Here is a 19,172-nt window from a genome sequence, read left to right as displayed (position 1 = left end):
TTAGGTTAGGTTAGGTTAGGTTAGGTAAGGTTAGGTTAGGTTAGGTTAGGTTAGGTTAGGTAAGGTTAGGTAAGGTTAGGTTAGGTTAGGTTAGGTTAGGTAAGGTTAGGTTAGGTTAGGTTAGGTTAGGTAAGGTTAGGTTAGGTTAGGTTAGGTTAGGTAAGGTTAGGTTAGGTTAGGTTAGGTTAGGTTAGGTTAGGTAAGGTTAGGTAAGGTTAGGTTAGGTTAGGTTAGGTTAGGTTAGGTTAGGTTAGGTTAGGTAAGGTTAGGTTCTGTTGGCGATTATTTGTATTTGTAGTATGTGAGTGAAGCATTTACAGCGTTGTGGTTCGAGAAGCAGTTGTTCCGGAAGTGTTCGAACATCAGTTGTGAGTCGTGTTTAAACCGTTATTAATTCATAAACAGGGGGGTTTGGTGGGTGCATGGAATGGATTTTGACCTTTGGTTATGAGGACGGGCTGGGGTTGGGTTATGTGTTGTCAGCCACGTTATTGGGACATTCTCTGCATAACAAATGTTTTTGAAATCTTAGGCTGATGTTGTGCGAGCGTTGCTGGGTTGTAATTATGTGTATATTAGTAGATAAGTTTCATTTATGAGGAAACTCAACAAATTATTCCACAGGATTCCTGCATTATAGTAAATTTAACAAAAAAATATGATTCTTTATGCTTCCCAGCTCAAATTTTGTGGCTGTAATGAAAATATGACCAGTGACGTGACGAATGAATTTGTTGTCCTGTCACTAATACTCATTCTTTGATTAATCATTCAAATTTGCATTACTGTATTTGAATAGTGAATAATATACGAATATAAATCGATAGTTCATTACGTCCCAATATTCGCAAGACTGTAAATATTTAGTTATAGTTTGAATTGAATATATACAGAAATTCACAGTATGGCACAACACGTACTTTGCCCATCAGCATGTCAAGACATAACCATCAACTAGTGTCATGATAGAATTGCCATGATGGCAAAAGCCGCAGATAACTAGGAGGAGACACTGGGGAGTTGCCAGGGTCGAGTGATCCACATCTGACCAAAAGACAAGTCGTATTAAAACCACTGCAGTCCCCCCAGTTCCGGCCCTCCACTGCGGTGAAAGGAATTAGAAGAAGCATAACATCACTGCTGCCATCTTTTGACTTTTCTGGTTTTCTGCTAATAACACCGAAAAAGGAAAATCCTCTTTGGTAACTGTTGTGTAGCCGAGCCTGAGCGATGGCAGTCATGATCCTGGACCATTCCGTGCCTGCCCTCCTGACTGCGCGTTACACGGGTTAAGACCATAATTCGGCCTCGATCAGGGGGATGTCCCCGAGCAAGCTTGGACCTCCCCGATGTCAAGATGCGAGTGATGGAAAGCTAATTGAAAGATTATTAATATCTCCCTGCCGAAGAAAACCTTTCATCTTGCGCTTCTCATACGATCAGCTATAAGCCCCAACTGTCATAAATGCATTTAGATTCTCTCTCTCTCTCTCTGTTCGTTATAATTTATTTGATTACTACTATTACCTGTATATTTGTGAATATATTTTATATTACCAAGGGAAAATTAAAAGCAGTTTGGAGTAAAGAGAATTGCTACCAGCATTATCACAAGTAAAATTTGATTTTGTCAACAAACTATTTTAATGTTACTAAAGGGGACACGAAGGTCTTATTATAGTTTATTGCCAATCAACCTACTTAGCTAACGTCGTCTGCTTAATTAACACCGTTTGTTAAGTTAACGTCATATCCCAGGTTAGCGGCTTCTGGGTAAACCTTACTGTTAAATGTTAGTCTAGGTTTACACGGCTGATCTTATAGCATATACATGCTAGAGGGACGGGGGGGGGGGGTGCTATACAGGCTGGTGATAACATAGAGGCTGTGAGCCAAACTGGTGCTCGTATAACGGGCTCCGTGCACGCTAGCCTAGTTAATACGGAACGGGATAATCCCAGGGTTCGATTCCCAGTCTGGGAACACCCACTCTCAGAACCCGCAGCTTCCCTGTTGGTTTGATAAGATTTGGTTAATAATGTTAAGCATATAGTAGCCTATATAGTATTATAGGCTACTATATACTACTTTAGTCCACCACACACATCATGAAGATGTAAAGAACTATTACTTTAGTCAGTGTGGGACTCGTGTATTTAGGATCATTTGACTGAAATTTACATTGACAAACATTAGTATTTTATTTTTATTATGTACCCCATAATTTATTATGTACCCCTATATCCATCTTCATGCCAGTCCTGTGGGCGGTGGTGGAAAGGGGTTACAGAGGCACACAATGGGTGCAGGAACTGAACCCATTAGTTCATGATGTCAACACAAAATAGGGAAGATCTTTAGTGTTATTACATCGCTGATAGCGTGGGGTCACAAGCCTAGTTGATTGTTGTGCAGTGCGTGGCTGTCATGTTGCGTGCGTGGGCGTGGTGTTGCGTGCGTGGGCGTGGTGTTGCGTGCGTGGGCGTGGTGTTACCTGCCGCAGGCGTGGGCGTGAAGACGTGGTGGAGGCGGATGCTGGCCACATCCTGGAGGCTGGTGGCTCTCCTCAACACCTGATGGCGGGGCCGTCGCATGGGCTCCAGGGTGTCCGGGGTCACGCACCTGTAGACGACATCACGAAGCACCGGGGTCAGGGGTCAAGGGCACAGTGGGGGGGTCAGGGGTCAGGGCTCAACGATTGAAAAATTGTGATGTTGATGATAAAGTTGAGAATGCTACTCAGATAATTCCTTATATTTGTAATACTTTAATCATAATAATATTTATTTATAACTATTATTACAGCAAAAATAACAACCACTACTAATACTAATGTTGTTATTAGTGAAATGTGAGTAGAGTAGCAAATATCAGGGTCTCTGGGCATGAATGGACAATGTGAGCTCTGGAGGGGTCGTGTCGGCTCCGGACGGGTCGTGTCGGCTCCGGACGGGTCGTGTCGGCTCCGGACGGGTCGTGTCGGCTCCGGAGGGTTCGTGTCGGCTCCGGACGGGTTCGTGTCGGCTCCGGACGGGTTCGTGTCGGCTCCGGACGGGTCGTGTCGGCTCCGGACGGGTCGTGTCGGCTCCGGACGGGTTCGTGTCGGCTCCGGACGGGTCGTGTCGGCTCCGGACGGGTCGTGTCGGCTCCGGACGGGTCGTGTCGGCTCCGAGGTAAAACGTGTCTTAATACTAATGCCATCCAACTCCACCAGACTCGCCATTGCCCGTGCATGACGGCCAGATTAACTACTGTATCATCCACTAGTCGGTCTCGACGACCAGAGGACCGATATGCCAAGCTTCACCAGCTGGCAGTCTCCACTGTCACTCACTATCACCAGCTGCCTCAAGCTTCTGGTGGCCACTGTTAGCTCAGGTACCTTTCGTTTAGGTTTATGAAGCTAGAAATACATGTGACGGGATTGCTGGATTCTTGGTGATATAAAGAGCTGGGAGAAAGTCGCCTCAGGAACCGGCTCGCGGCGTTCGTGCCCCGCTGGTAGATGCCATGGACGATGACGTGTAGGATCTTAAGTGTCGCCATGACCAGTAATATGAAATGTGATTGGTGTAGGCACTTCAGGAATCATCACAACAGTCGCAGGAGAGCGCTCAGATCTGTGAAGCTGCATGTGTTGTGGTCTGATCTGCGGAGCGTTTAGTCTCCTGGTCACGGGTGCTGTGGATGAGTTGGGGGGGAAGGAGTGACGGGTGTGTGGATGATGGGGAGTGTGCCTGAGGGGAAGCGAAGGGCTGCAGGCTTAAGTGGGAATGAGATGTGCGTGGGGACGAGTGAGTGTGTGAGAGATTTGAATGGGTGAGGGTAGTGGAGTGCGTGAGGGATGTGTGCGTGCCGTCTCTCTCTCGTGTGATTTTATTATCATGCAACCAAGCTAACCTGGGCATCCCCTCCCCACTAGCTCCCTCCCTTCCCCCAGCCCTGATCGTCCAGCCTGTGCGTGCATTAATGACACCGGGAACCCGCTTAGCGGACCCGGAACTTTGATACATCGTCTCTAAAGTCTGGTTTTACTGTCGGACTAAATAGCTAAAAGAACGGGAGATATGCAGGAAAACACCCGGGGATTTACAAAAAGAAGAAAAACACAAAAATTAACGCCAGATTCGTTTGGGGAGAAAATGTTGAATTGCTGCAGTTTAGTCATAATGGTTCTGGAAGCCGTGTGTATGCGAGTACAGTCCCGGGCCAATACAGGGTTCCTGGTGTATGTTTACCGTGCTCTAAATCTATACACCCATATACAAAACGTCAGACTTCGCGAATACGTCATTTGGTACAAGCTACGACGATGTCGTTTTCTGTTTTTCGTAAAAGTTTCCCAAGTTGGGGAATATACCTCATGGTTTAGACCTAATAATACCTTTACTCTTATAAGTGATGTTCTGAGATTGCCTCTTTGTATTCAATTGAACCCTGCAACACGTTTGTACATTGATAAAATCAAGCTTTGCAATAACAATGTAGCAGACTGGAGAACCTATTTTAAAGTCTCGTCACGGAGCGAAATCTCTGTGCAATGTTACCAGTGTAAATAAGCGTAACTACGCTAAAATCTACACACGTGCCCTGAGGCCTGCAATGTTCTGGATCGTCTCCACAAAAACACGCCCTGATGCCCCGGGAAGTGCTGTGGACACGTGTGTGTGTGTGTGTGTGTGTGTGTGTGTGTGTGTGTGTGTGTGTGTGTGTGTGTGTGTGTGTGTGTGTGTGTGTGTGTGTGTGTGTGTGTGTGTGTGTGTGTGTGTATTCACCTAGTTGTGTTTGCGGGGGTTGAGCTTTGCTCTTTCGGCCCGCCTCTCAACTGTCAATCAACTGTTTACTAACTACACTAACTACTTTTTTTCACACCACACACACACACACCAGGAAGCAGCCCGTGACAGCTGACTAACTCCCAAGTACCTATTTACTGCTAGGTAACAGGGGCATTCAGGGTGAAAGAAACTTTGCCCATTTGTTTCTGCCTCGTGCGGGAATCGAACCCGCGCCACAGAATTACGAGTCCTACGCGCTATCCACCAGGCTACGAGGCCCCTACGTCTGTGTGTGTACACACACACACGTAGGGGGGGGGGCACGTGTGTGTGTGTGTGTGTGTGTGTGTACACACAAAAGGCAACAGGTACACAAAAGTCAATGTTTCTTTATAGCCGGTTCAGTAGCCTTTTCTCTTTTTATCCATCAGCCGTTTATAGTTGGCCATTTCTGGTTCAGATAAGGTTATGCATTTCTCAATACAATCTATAACGATCACAAATATCTTGAGGCGTTTATAGATATTTTTTGAGCTTAATCACCTTGTCACCTGCGTTTGCGTTGGAAAACTGGAGGGCAAATAGCCTCGTTCTGTTGTTCTGACCATATTTTGTTACTCTGTGTGAGTGGTTCATGTGTGTGGCTGCTAAGTCAGACTCCAAGCTTTTAAATATGTGTCCTGATTATCTATATTACAATTCTAGTCTCTTCAGACCAGGAATTAATACAGTAATCTTCAGTTATGAGTGAGTGAGTGAATGAAGTAAGGGCGAAGAGGTAGAACGGTCTATTGACATAGCTCGAGTGCATGGGGAAATTGTGTAAAATCCTGGATTGTGTCTCGGAGAGGCTGCAGGGTCCAAGTAAGGTCAATAGAACTTCTGGTTGCAATTATTTTAACCATGTCGTAGCTCAGTTGATTAAGGCAGCGTCTGGGATGCTCTCGGACGTAAGTTCGAACCCTCGTCACGGCCCTTGCAGATTTGTTTGAGTGAATGCAGTTTAATCAGATGCAGCAACTTACCTCCTGAAGGGGGCGAGGCGGGAGGTGTGGACGAAGAGGGACGGCGCCGGGGAGTCTGGCCGCGAGTCAGAGCGGGCAAACCTGGCCAGGAACTCCTCTGGGATGTTTACCTGCAATTGGCAGGGACCATTGAAATTGAAATTGACCATTGTTGGTGCAGGGTGACTGGTAATGGTAGACACACTATTCCCCTTTATTTTGAGGTGGGGGAAAACTTGTGAAGTTTGTCGTATAAGGGCTTGGGTACTAAGGATACCAATAAGTAAGTCTGGGGTCCGTCCTCACATTGAAACATTTTTAGCATTTTGTCTATGATATATATCATACATATAGCTTTTCCACGCGCTTAATAATAATCAGAAGTTTGTATTTTGATGTTTTTTATTTATTCTACCTTTTTAGACGTGTTACAGAGTCTTCACCCGAAGTTACAGGTCTATTAGCCTGGGAGGACTAGTAGGGAAAAGTATTAAAAGAACCCAGTTACGAATAAGTTCGTAACAGAAAGAAAATGATAAGTAGTGACAGGGAAAGAGGGGTGAAAAGTGAGGTCAAGGAACAAAGAGAAGTGTACCTGGAGTCCCTCGGTGCCCAAGGGGGTGAAGGGCATGCTGGAGGGAGTGCGTCGGTCGCCGGCGTCTCCCTCGCCGTCCGCCTGCGTGGTGCCCGCTCGCGACATGTGGGCTCGAACCTCCTGCAGCTGGTGGAGTCCACAGAGGGTACACATTCAAAACTATCCAATACCCAATATTGAACCCAATACCCATCCACAGGATGGGGTATTGGGTTCAGCACCACCAGCACATATATGTATTTCGCACCCCCAACATGTACTTTGTTCCACCACATGCACCCTGTGCTTCTATATGTATCCTGTATCACCACATGTACTCTTTACCCCCCACATATGTACTCTGCATCCCACCCTCAAAGAGCAAATAGGTGTTGGGTAATCTGTGATTGGGTATTATATAATTATTAACATGTTTAATAATTACCAAAGCAATCAATTTATTATACAGTTCGTTTATCCTGGGAATGGTCAGTAATTCGACCTTGTGGGACTGAGCACAGAGTCCAAATTTAGCTAAATCATTTGCTCGTAAGTAGGAAATTGATTACCATCTCTGATTGCCTCTGAGCAGCCTGAGGGCAGCAATATTCCTGGAAAAGGAAGAATACAATAGTGTATGCTTTAAAACTCTTAGAGAGAATGAATTGTAGGAACGTCAACAGAAAACGATGACGTTGGAATGTCTGTGGGGTATACTACAGGGAACTGGATAGATAAAGGGTCCCCCAACAAGTCACACGATGTTTATGGGGTCCACTACCCAAAAGGATAGATATGCGGTCCACTAGCACCTTTTGGATGGATATGGTGGCCACTACCACCCTCTGGGAAGTGGTTGTTCAGGGCCTCTGAACAACCCGAGGGCTGAAATGTTCAGAAACCAACATTCGACTACAGGTAAATCAAATAATTTATTAAAATTAATATTTATAGTTCACCTATAGTACACATTGCTACCACCTATGGCTCCTTATATTAGTATTTTGAATAGTTTTAAGGTTTAATAATTAAGATTGTAGTAAAGTCGTCATCGAAGATGATGGCTGTTGACAGATGAATATTTTTTACTAAAATAGTTAATAAGTTTCCATTCTGTCGATTAATGTTTTAAACTCGTGATTTAAACCACTATTTAACAATACATCCTGTTTAAGGTTAGCACTTAGGAGCAATCTTGCTTTTTCTCGGTAAATTATAATAAGCACACTATAAATTACATAATGTTTTAGCTAAACATTATATACTATCACCTCCCCCTAGTTGAATGGATATTGGGTCAAATTCCGTCCCTTGGATAGGTTTTACAGTAGTCCCTAATTTCTACCCCATAAATATAACAGGAAGGGTAATAGGTCCGAATTGTAGGTTATTACGTGACCTAAGAGGTCAGATGGGGCATCAACTGGAGGCTGGGGGGGGGGGTGAGGTATTATGGACCCATGTTAGAGGGTGGGTTTGACCCCCCACCCAGTTAATTACAGAAGATTTAAGGTTACCTGCCACTCGTGTAATACCAAGGGTATTGCTTGCATGCATGCGTGCTTACATACATACATGCTTAAGCATTTTAGGTTTCCAATTACTACCTAGACTCTTAAACTTAGCATAACCATTATCATAAATTGATTGAAAATTTAAATTTCTTGTATATTTGCACATTAATATTAGCTACTATAGTCTTTAAAATAATCCAGCATAGTTAATGAACTCTCCTGCTTTTGTACAACAGCGTCTCTAGTCCATAATTATGTTGCTTATTTGTTACGGTAGTTGATCCCCGATAACAATCACATTCAGGTAGTTGACCCATAAACAGTGTAGTTGTGCACCCCCATATTAATCCTGTGGGCGGTAGTGAAGGTTAAGTGTCTAACGAAGGCTTAATGAACTGCATATACGTAACTATATTAATGTGCAATATAAACCATTTGAAACTTGACATCCTCTCGTCCCCCAGGTCCGGCCAACTACAACCAGACAAGAGAGCAACGATGAGTCTGTACATCTACAGCCACGGAATAAAACGGTACACTATAAATCAAGCCGTAAATGAATTGGATCAAATATGCACTGATGGGTCGTCTAATCCTGTCAATGACAGGGCTGGTGCGGCATACTGTAATTAGGAATAATGCCTTTCAACGCGAAAAGGAAGAAAATGCACGTATTGAACTGCCTCTTAAACGCAAGCGGTTAACTGCCATTGTAGCGTTGATGTCTTGAACGAAACGCTAATAGTGCAGCGCTCTGCACAGATTAAAGTGCTATAAAGCCTTGGTGGAAATCAGGCAGAAAATCTTTGACAAGTCGCTGAAATAAAGACCTGTGAGAATATTAACCAATCGGAAGTCGTCTAATTTGTGGATCCCATCCCATGTTGGAATCTATGGAAATTAACGAGCAGATGAATGCTCGGCTGCTGAAGACCATATTGAATACGTCATACCCAAGACACTTACAAATTACAGGTATCAGGCAATATCACCGCGTCAAGGTAATTAAGGAAAGGATAGAAGTACAAATCGGTGAATCTGTACGATGGTACAACATGGTTGCAGCTGGCAATCCCAATCAATATGGACGAAGAGATATCCGCAGGAGAGAATTAGTAATAACAAGAATCCGTCTTGGATACAAATATCCAGAGATTCAGAATGGAAACGTTTGAGCAGAAGAGTTGCAAAATCTGGTATGATGGACACCGCCTTGACCCACTACCAATGTGTAGACATCAGTCATTAGACATGTATAGCATAATAAATCCCACATTGGTTTGAGTTAGGAAAACTTTTTGTCAAATACTGTTAAGAGATTTATCCATTTTTGCACCCGCAAGATAACGCAAGATTTTAGTGGTTGACAATATTAATATTCTTGCTTGAAAAGCTGTTCATTTGAAGCAGTTAGTCCCAGCTGTGTCTGGGTACAAGTGACAGGATGAACAACCCAGCGGGTTTTCTTCCTATTGGAGAGTGTTGTACATGCTGCTATGGCGGTGTGTCCACTCACAGGATGAGTGGCGCTGCCTAATAAACTCGCCCCTCGGGGCAAAACTGCATTTAAAACTATATATTGTCCGTCAACACTGTCTTTTTTAATTATATATATCTCTCTGCCCGTGTGTCTGTCTCTCTCTCTCTCTCTCTCTCCCAAGAACTAATTTAGACATACTAAGGAATCTAGTTCCAGACTAGAATGTCTTGCCCTCTCATCTACAACACCTTCCTCGTATCTTGCATTTAGTAATACCATTGAAGCTTGACATTTATTATTGGGCGATAAACACTTAATTGTCAAGACTTGACAGTACGAAGTTTACTCCCTCGGTATGACAGCCCTACTATAATATCGACTCGTGTAAACTTTAAAGGGGCTATAAAACCACCCATTAGCTCCACAGGTCTGCAGAGAAACAGGAGGCTGAACTGCAGAGGCTTAGTTTCCAGTTATACAGTGACTACACTGAACTGGCCTGGTTAAATACTTGGTTGTGGGAAGTTTCAACTTAACTTTCCTGATATTATACTTTAAATCTGCCGCCGTTCCAGTCTGCTGAAATAGACATAAGAATTTTAAAACAAATTCAAAGGACTTATTTTGTGGGTAACCAGCTAACCCTCAAGATTGTGTACCCGCCTAGTTGTGCTTGCGGAGGTTAAGCTTCGGCTCTTGGTCCCGCCGCTATACTATCACTCGACTGGTGTAAAGATTCTTGCGCCTACTGGGTTCTATCATATCTACATTTCAAACTGTAGTGCCGCCTCCACGTTAACGCCTAATGCATTCCATCTTAACTACCGACACAGGTCTTTCAAATTTGTAGCTCGGCCAAACTGAGTGGAAGGTAGAACGACGGTCGCTTCATGCAGGTCCGTGTTCAATCTCTGTGGCTTTGTTGCAGCTGCCACCCCTACCACCGTTCTCGCACTTGCTTAGTCAATATTGGCTTATTAAATAAGTGACATACTATACTAATTGATTGTGAATATTTTAGTTTACCTTGAAAAGCTTCATAGAAAACGACCTAACTACATTTGTTTTCTATGAAGCTTTTTAGGGTAAACTAAAATATACTAATTTATTGAATGTCACATGCACTTATAGTAAATGTCGATTTATTTAATAAAAGTGCGAGAACGGGCTGCACCATTCCCCTACCTCGGTCCCATTCCAAATCCTTACAACTTCAAATACTATGTAGGTCTAATGGCTTTGCGCTTTTTCCCCGATAATTCCCTCATGTGGGCACTGTTTCCCCTTGTTCCACCCATGCTAAAGTTTGTCCATCGTCAACTTAGTAATGATCACGTTCAAAATTCCCTTTGCCTTCCAGAGACGTGTCGTTTACTTCCCGTAGCATTTCCTCTTAAGTCATACCTCTTATGGTACTAGACTGCTCCTTGGACCGGATGTATGCACAGATCTTGTGTGATAGTCGTGCAGCGGACATCTGTTGGATCTAAGGATAATCATCTTTGAATAAGTCTGCGAAAAGCTAAATATTCTTGAAGTAAATTATATTATTCCGGCTGAAAGAATGATTGGCGAGTCCGATATGCTTTTGTTATCGCTCGACTTGCCCCTATATCGGCATAATCTCTTGATATTCAACTGGCACTGTCTCCACTAGAGTTCGTAAATATCTTTCGTCCTACTGCCTCGTATCAAAGATTGCATTTTATATGGACAAGCAAACCCAAAATTAAGTGAGAGATACGTATGAGCTTTATTTCAAGAGATCAACGGTACTGTTAGAGCTAAAAACTTCATTATCACCCTTATCCTGACCCCTTCCAAGTGATGGAGTCAATGGCTTTGCAATTTCTCTTGATAATTCCCTCCCAAGCGACTGTCAGCAGTATCAGTTGGAAAACGTAGCTCAGACTAGTGGAACAAAAGATCTTTGAAAGTAATTATCAAAACGCACCAAACAGGCAAGGCTATGTAGCACCATCAAATGTGCGGAATAATCAGAGGGCGCTAAATATCACCAAGGATGCCAATACGAGAACAAACGCATAAGGCGAACGATAAAAGTCACCAAGAATTATATCGAGGGAAAAGTGACCGCGAGGGACGGTCGGAAACAAGACATGCTCGTCCTGTAAGTCGAGACATTCAACAAGGATATACACGATTAAGAGGAACAAGGCAAGATCTTTGAAAGAAACCCAAAAGTTCCTGGGATAAATGGAGTCGGCAATAATGGAACGCCGCAGACCAGCGGGAGTGTTCACGAAATTTTTCTCCGTTCAGGACAGACCGACCAAGAGAGTGTACTCGTGCTCCAGGGCGTCTCAACACGCGGGCCACCGCCCTTCAGAGGGTTATCTTGAGGTTATCTTTAGATGATTTCGGGGCTTTAGTGTCCCCGCGGCCCGGTCCTCGACCAGGCCTCCACCCCCAGGAAGCAGCCCGTGACAGCTGACTAACTCCCAGGTACCTATTTACTGCTAGGTAACAGGGACATTCAGGGTGAAAGAAACTTTGCCCATTTGTTTCTGCCTCGTGCGGGAATCGAACCCGCGCCACAGAATTACGAGTCCTGCGCGCTATCCACCAGGCTACGAGGGTGGCGACGAAAATGCGATTGAGGTTTCGGTAATCTACAAGTAACGAGGCTGACGTTACTACTGTTGCCAGGCCGTTTATGACCAACTCCCGGTTCTTAATTAAAGTAGAAGTTCATCTTCAACCAAATATAATGAATTAATTGTCAAGAAGGCACCAAACCGGTTAGGCTATGTTGCGCTAACAAATCAATTAAAATATATCTATCACCAATGCAAAAATCTTTACACTGAATATGCTTGCATCACAGCTTTGTTCCAAATGTTAAGTCAATTTAATTGAAAACGTCATGAGTAATGTACTTTTGTTAGTCCTGCTAGAATGTCATGCAAAACTCCCACCCCCATTATGTTTCTAAAACTAGAAATTTAATTAAATCTGTTCCATCTGTAAATAAGCATTTATGAAGTGTACAATTAGTGACTTATTACTCTTTCAGACGGCATTTTTTACTATATACATGTGTATTTCTCTCCACAGAACTGCCAAGTGTCTTGGTTGCCCAAATAGAATGTACTTGAATACTTAACCCGTCCTTAGACCAAGTCCATTCCATACATTGGTCTACCCCAAAGACAGAGGGGGGGAATTTTAACATTGTTCATAAACCCTTCCCCCTGCACTGTTGATGTCATTGAGACACTTCAAGCCATTAATAGTTTCTTTAACCGTCGACTAATATTTTACCATTTTAAACAAAACTAAGAACACTTCAGGTCCTTAGTGGCAAGTTTTATAGACATTAAGAAACCTCCTGGCTAAGGTATTCAAGAAGATTGTGTGCTAGTTTAAAATTTTACTATACAACTTCACTATAAATTAGCCCATTTTCTGGCAAAAACCAATATCAATGGCTGGTCTCATGACAAGACGGTGACAGCCAATATGTCACTATGCCGTCGTTACAGATGTTCTTCTGCACCCCGAGACAGTCTTCTTCGCCTTCCCAGTTGTCTGGCTGTAGTCTGCTGAGCCTGTGAAAGGGAGGACGAGTTAACATCAACTTATAAATTTTCCTAATATTTACCTACTTAAATTTTTTAGATTAAAGACCTGCCCGAAACGCTGCGCGTACTAGTGGCTTTACAAGGATGTAATTACTATGCTATGTATCCTCAATCCCAATGCATCATATATATAAACAAACTTATTCCTTATAATACTATTAAATCTTGTGACGTTAATGTAAGTCTTACAGACCTCTACAGCTGTTTAAGCCCTTATGAGCAACCTACCAAAAGTCCTACCAAACATCCCGTATGTTGATAATTTTAGCTATATGACTCGTAAACTAAGCCATACTGACCCTCTGGTGTGAGAAGAGTTGGAGCAGGACAGTTTACCCTGACCACCGCCAGGTCCTCACGCCTCGTTCGGTGCCGCTTGTCCACATGAACTGGATCTCACCTAAACAAATATCACTGTCTTAGGAAAATTCTTTGGCATTTAATTTTTTTGTCTACCAGAATAACCATATTTGAAATACATTTGCATTAAGTATTAGTTCATAAAAAGTAAAATATTAAGTACTCACATCTGCATATAACGCTGTTTAAAACATCCTTATTTTAAATATACACTGGAAGCATTTGCCAGGACTAGCAGTAAGAGTTTGCTTGATCCCTGCTGTAGGTATTGCTAGGCACCAGGAGGAAGGGTAGTTTACCAACTGTGGTAACATGTACCTACAACAAAAGCAAAGTTTACTAAAGGGACAATAAGAGCCAAGATATACCTGCATCTTGGGTACTCTAAGCACATTCAAATGTCAGATCAAGACTAGTGTTTCACCAAATCAAACATTTTACTTACCATGTTAGCAGGTATTCTACAGGATGAAGTGTCCAGTTTGCTGTGACTCTGGTCAAGCTTCTTACCGCCTTGTGTAGACCCGAGGCGCTGACGATTTCACCACTACGAACCGGTAGTCAAATATCGTTTAGGTGCAATGGTAAAGACGAATTATTTCCTTGTATATATAGAAGGAAGTTATATATAGAATTAAAATATATAAGGGGGAGGGAGACGTACTAAAAGTTGAACAGAACCTAGTTCATGGGTTCTAGAAAATTGAATAAGTTCCTAGAATTACACCTCTAGCCTGCTGAATTTACGTAGTCATTATAAAACTAGTTTTAAATTCGTAGTTTTAACTAGTAACTCGACTGTACACTTAAGGAAATAAATTTTTACCCGATTTCAAGGTTAAATAAACGTCAAGTGCCAGCCTCTGGCATAATACAAGTGGGGTAGAGGGTTATAAGGTAGCCGTGTCTGCTATAGTGCCACACGCACCATGATGCGCACTTTACCTAACCTACGATTCAAGGTTAGGTCTGACTTGGTTCTCCCCCCATAAAGGGAAGAGGGACGCAGCAAAGGGAAGGAGAAGGGAAGGGGGAGGGAGGGGGACGCAGCAAAGGGAAGGAGGGGGGGAGGGACGGGGACGCAGCAAAGGGAAGAGGGGGGGAGGGAGGGTGGACGCAGCAAAGGGAAAGGGGGAGGGAGGGGGGGGGGACGCAACAAAGGGGCAGGGAAGGAGGGGGGGATCCTCACCATACGGCTCACCTTCAAGAGACGAAGCTGGAACTGTATACCAAAAGTGAGGTAAAACAACACTGAAGTGCTTTTCGTCTCATCGTCACTTTTATACCCAACAGCCCACCAAACCCGGCCGCTGATTGGTCGACATTCACCCTAAAACTCACCCCCATTGGTTAACATTTTGCGAGTCTGAAGTGTCAATTAACAATGGCCAACAACCACTCCTTTACCTCCACAAATACGAACGAGTCTCTAATGAACCAATAAAGATCTGCAGCTTGACTGAAGTTGTTAATTTCTAAATCTAATTCACAAATCAAACACAACATTTATTTATTTATTTATAAGAAGGTACATTGGGTTTACGAGTGTACATAGCATTGATGTGTTTACGTTCTTGTCAAGTTATTAACACGCGCAGCGTTCCGGGCAGGTCATTAAGCTAACAAATAATTTTAAGTAGGTAATTTCTAGCAAAATTTATAAAATGTTAACAGGTACATTATAAGAAATTTTGACAAAGATTAGTAGGTACATTAAAGTCAAATTTGAGGGTTATAAACAGGTACATGGTAGCATAATTTGAGCATTATCTCAGGGTATAATGCAATAACATATAATGCAGTTCAATATAACTGCCATGATATAAGATGATAGCAATGATTACAATGGTAAAGTTGTATGGCTTAGGTACATATACTAGGGGATTAGATAGCACCTCATACAGTGTGAGCTTAAAGCACTAGGTAGAAAACTAGGAAGATGAAATTAGGTACTTTTTGGTTTTATTTTCGATTAAGGCAAACGTTGGGCAGCTTTTCATTTCGTAAGGGAGCGAGTTCCATAGACTAGGTCCCTTTATTTGCATCGAGTGTTTACACAGATTAAGTTCTATTGATTTATATACCATGAAGCTTATACGGGGAAGCAAGGGAGGATTGTACCATGAAGCTTATACGGGGAAGCAAGGGAGGATTGTACCATGAAGCTTATACAGGGAAGCAAGGAGATTGTCCCATGAAGCTTATACAGGGAAGCAAGGGAGGATTGTACCATGAAGCTTATACGGGGAAGCAAGGGAGGATTGTACCATGAAGTTTATATAGGGAGGCAAGGAGATTGTACCATGAAGCTTATACAGGGAAGCAAGGAGATTGTCCCATGAAGCTTATACAGGGAAGCAAGGGAGGATTGTACCATGAAGCTTATACAGGGAAGCAAGGGAGGATTGTACCATGAAGCTTATACAGGGAAGCAAGGGAGGATTGTACCATGAAGCTTATACAGGGAAGCAAGGGAGGATTGTACCATGAAGCTTATACGGGGAAGCAAGGGAGGATTGTACCATGAAGCTTATATAGGGAAGCAAGGGAGGATTGTACCATGAAGCTTATACAGGGAAAGATTATAAATATAAGAAATAAGACGAGAAGAAGTTTGTTTACAAATGAGAAAAATAATAAAATAACTTATTTTTTAAATATCTTTGTAATATAAAAGTTGCCAAATTGACAAAGTTTTTTTCGTGGCTAGAGATTTAGTGTTAGAAAATCGACATTATCTAGACACGAAAATGTCTGGTATATATATGAATCTCTGTTTACATTTGTGACAGCGCTGTCCGCGTCTCGCCATGTTCCGTAATTACTCCTTAAAGTTGCTTGACCTTCAAGGGTCGTTAAACTGGTCACGCTGGGTCACTCATCTGGTGGAGGTCCTCCTACGCAGGGTAATCACTGTTGACACAGCCTCAGGTAATGAGGGTGCGGTGGAAAGCGGTCTTTGAAGGGCTCTCATTAGGTTATAATTGGCAGTTCGTCTCGTCAGTCTTAGTCACTCTTGCAATACTTCGCTTAGTTTTGTGATAAACTTGATTTTATTATATTATTTTTTTCAATATTTTATTTATTTTTATTTATATATACAAGAGTTCTTACAATCTTGTAAAGCCACTAGCACGCATAGCGTTTCGGGCAGGTCCTTAATCTTAATTTTTTCCCAGAATATGACCCGCCAAATCGTTTAGCAACCAGGTACCAGATGCAATTAGATGCAGTTAAGATCTGGCGCCCAGTCAGTCCTCTCCGGACAGGATACGAACCCTGGCCAAAGCGCTCGCGAAGCGCCAATTGAGTGCTTTACCACTGCGCCATAGGGGACTACATACTTTGATAATGAGAAGAAATACTTTGAGGAAAATGAATGATGAAGGGAAGGGAACTATCCGGGGGAAAGCACCAAGCCATGACGACTATATAGCACTGGGAAAGGGTCAGGATAAGGATTTGGGATGGGACGGGGGGAAAGGAATGGTGCCCAACCCTTTGGACGGTCGGGGATTGAACGCCGACCTGCATGAAGCGAGACCTTCGCTCAATGCATGAAGGCCAGCAGCTTTACATAGTAATTGCTGATGAGTTGTGCTGATAACAGGCTTAACAATACATTTCAATAGGTCATTTTTTGTAGGAATTACTGCATGTTGCCTTCACACAGGATGAGTAGTCTACGTCCTCGCCTCACAATCATCAGGCATCAGATGAAAGGAAATGCACCCAACCATTACAGTCTCGCCCAGGAATGGAACCCGGGATCCCCGATTATCAGTCGAGAACGCAGCCACTGTGCTACAGGACCAATCTACCCAGACCAAATCAGTACTATCTTGTTATAGATTCAGATACTGGGAGCAAAAAGTTCCAAGTAGCACGAGCTATGGTGAGCCCGTAGTGGACTTACCTGGCACAGGAGCGGGGCAAGTAGCACGGGCTATAGTGAACCCGTAGTGGACTTACCTGGCACAGGAGCGGGGCAAGTAGCACGGGCTATGGTGAGCCCGTAGTGGACCTACCTGGCACAGGAGCGGGGCAAGTAGCACGGGCTATGGTGAGCCCGTAGTGGACTTACCTGGCACAAGAGCGGGGCAAGTAGCACGGGCTATGGTGAGCCCGTAGTGGCACAGGAGCGAAAAAAAATCAGTACTACAAATGGTTACATTACCCATGACGCTCGGGTCAGGTTGAGAAGGTTGCGGTGGGTGTGCGGGGCGGTGGGGTGGTTGCAGAGGACCGAGCAACCCGGGTGGTCGGTGTAGGGAGACCGTAGGAGACCGTATGGCCGCTGGGAGTAGGCCGGTCGCTGGACGATCTGAATGTACTCCATCCTGCCGCAGTGTGCTGAGGGAGAGATACGGATACAAGGGATCTCTTATCCACTGTCTGGCTCTATAATCTTTGTGTTAACATCTCCAGATTGTTCAAATGTTAATGTTATGAAACCCATAGTTAGGTATGTGTTTGGTAATAGTTGAGGAGACCCACTGGAACCCTCTTCAGCTGAGGAGACCACTGGAACCCTCTTCAGCTGAGGAGACCACTGGAACCCTCTTCAGCTGAGGAGACCACTGGAACCCTCTTCAGCTGAGGAGACCCACTGGAACCCTCTTAAGCTGAGGAGACCACTGGAACCCTCTTCAGCTGAGGAGACCACTGGAACCCTCTTCAGCTGAGGAGACCACTGGAACCCTCTTCAGCTGAGGAGACCCACTGGAACCCTCTTCAGCTGAGGAGACCCTTGGAACTACAGTAATCATGTACTACTGTCCCACAATAGAGTGAGCTAGGGCCTACCTCGGGCGGCTTCCTGCTGTAGCCTGTCTGTTGTTGCTGCTGGCGACACATAGAAGACACTGGCACACCCACCCACGTCCCTTTACGGGCTATTCATGCCCGTGCCACCTCTTGGGTGGCTTAATCTTTATCAATCAATCATCCACCCACTTCCCTCACAGACACTGCTTCCGCCAGACCTTCCGCCCTCCCGTCAGTCATAGCCACATTTCAAGATTATCAGTCACACTAATATCAATGTAAGTTACAATTCCCACCTCTCTGCTATCCATCAGTAATCACCGAGACGATAACAGAACCTTTGTATTATAATTCTCATTAGATCATCGCCCCGTAATTATAAATCTTTAAAATTCGCGCCGACCAGGTCAATTGGTCTTGTGTGAATGTAGATCGAGTGAGGAGAGTTTGTGTTGGTGGGGACGGAAGGTCTCAGTCACCACCAGCCGCCACGTCAATACCTGCACCTTCCCCGTCCACCGTCCCAGACGCACTGGCAGGACCTCGTGTCTCGCCCCTCTCTTGCTAGGCTCCCCTCCCTCAACCGTTATTTCAAATTACCGGTTATTTCAAATTTAAATTTAAAATTTTCCATTCTGTTCGTTTCTCACTCCTTAAATATCTTCGCTAAAGCATTCCCCATCGGTCGAAAGGAAGAATAGCTAAAACGGTAAGTAATTATAACCGATCTGAAGTGAATTTGTTTGTAATGTTTGCCAACTAAGGAAATATACGGAACACAGCACGCACGCACCGGCGCCGCCACGAGCCAATTTTCGTCTTTATGGACCTCTCTTTACACAGTGGCCGCTGGTTGCTAAGGCCACTGTCGATGCAGCCAATTTTCTTTCATTTCTCGCGCCTCTTATTACAGGCGTCTTATATTTGCTATTTCCCCGGCGACGGAGAAATTGCCTCGCCATTTTAGCCTTCTCGACATGCAATATTCGACGAAATGTTTGGTATTTTCGATCACAATTTCACGTGTGATTGTGTACAATTTAGTTCATGTGTCTGAGGCAGGCGAGGTGCTAGAAAAGGCGCGCAACGG

General features: G+C 43.9%; 1 protein-coding gene and 1 long non-coding RNA gene across 3 annotated transcripts in view; both read right to left on the bottom strand.

Moving 5' to 3' along the window:
- The window catches only part of LOC123754964 (uncharacterized), a 35,539-nt gene extending 16,939 nt beyond the window's left edge, over positions 1–18,600 (bottom strand). The window contains exons 1-5 of the mRNA XM_045737322.2: positions 18,122–18,600; positions 17,493–17,668; positions 6,378–6,503; positions 5,804–5,913; positions 2,495–2,622 (exon numbers count right to left, since the gene is read on the bottom strand). Coding sequence (XP_045593278.1) covers positions 2,495–2,622; positions 5,804–5,913; positions 6,378–6,503; positions 17,493–17,654 — 526 coding nt within the window. The 5' untranslated portion in view covers positions 17,655–17,668; positions 18,122–18,600. The remainder of the gene's footprint in view (positions 1–2,494; positions 2,623–5,803; positions 5,914–6,377; positions 6,504–17,492; positions 17,669–18,121) is intronic.
- LOC123754974 (uncharacterized) lies at positions 12,725–14,567 on the bottom strand. 2 transcript variants are annotated; one of them, XR_006772441.2, is made up of 5 exons: positions 14,517–14,567; positions 13,761–13,862; positions 13,483–13,633; positions 13,255–13,355; positions 12,725–12,922 (listed from the first exon to the last, which is right to left on the bottom strand). It is a non-coding gene; the product is annotated as an uncharacterized lncRNA (long non-coding RNA). The 2 variants fall into 2 exon arrangements; XR_011222897.1 differs by lacking the exon at positions 14,517–14,567 and adding an exon at positions 14,142–14,301.
- Positions 18,601–19,172: the final 572 nt, after the last annotated feature.

Source organism: Procambarus clarkii, chromosome 55, assembly GCF_040958095.1.
Source record: "Procambarus clarkii isolate CNS0578487 chromosome 55, FALCON_Pclarkii_2.0, whole genome shotgun sequence".
NCBI classification, from domain to species: domain Eukaryota; kingdom Metazoa; phylum Arthropoda; class Malacostraca; order Decapoda; family Cambaridae; genus Procambarus; species Procambarus clarkii.
Note: the sequence above shows the minus strand (reverse complement) of the source record. Positions and strands in the feature narration are given on the sequence as shown.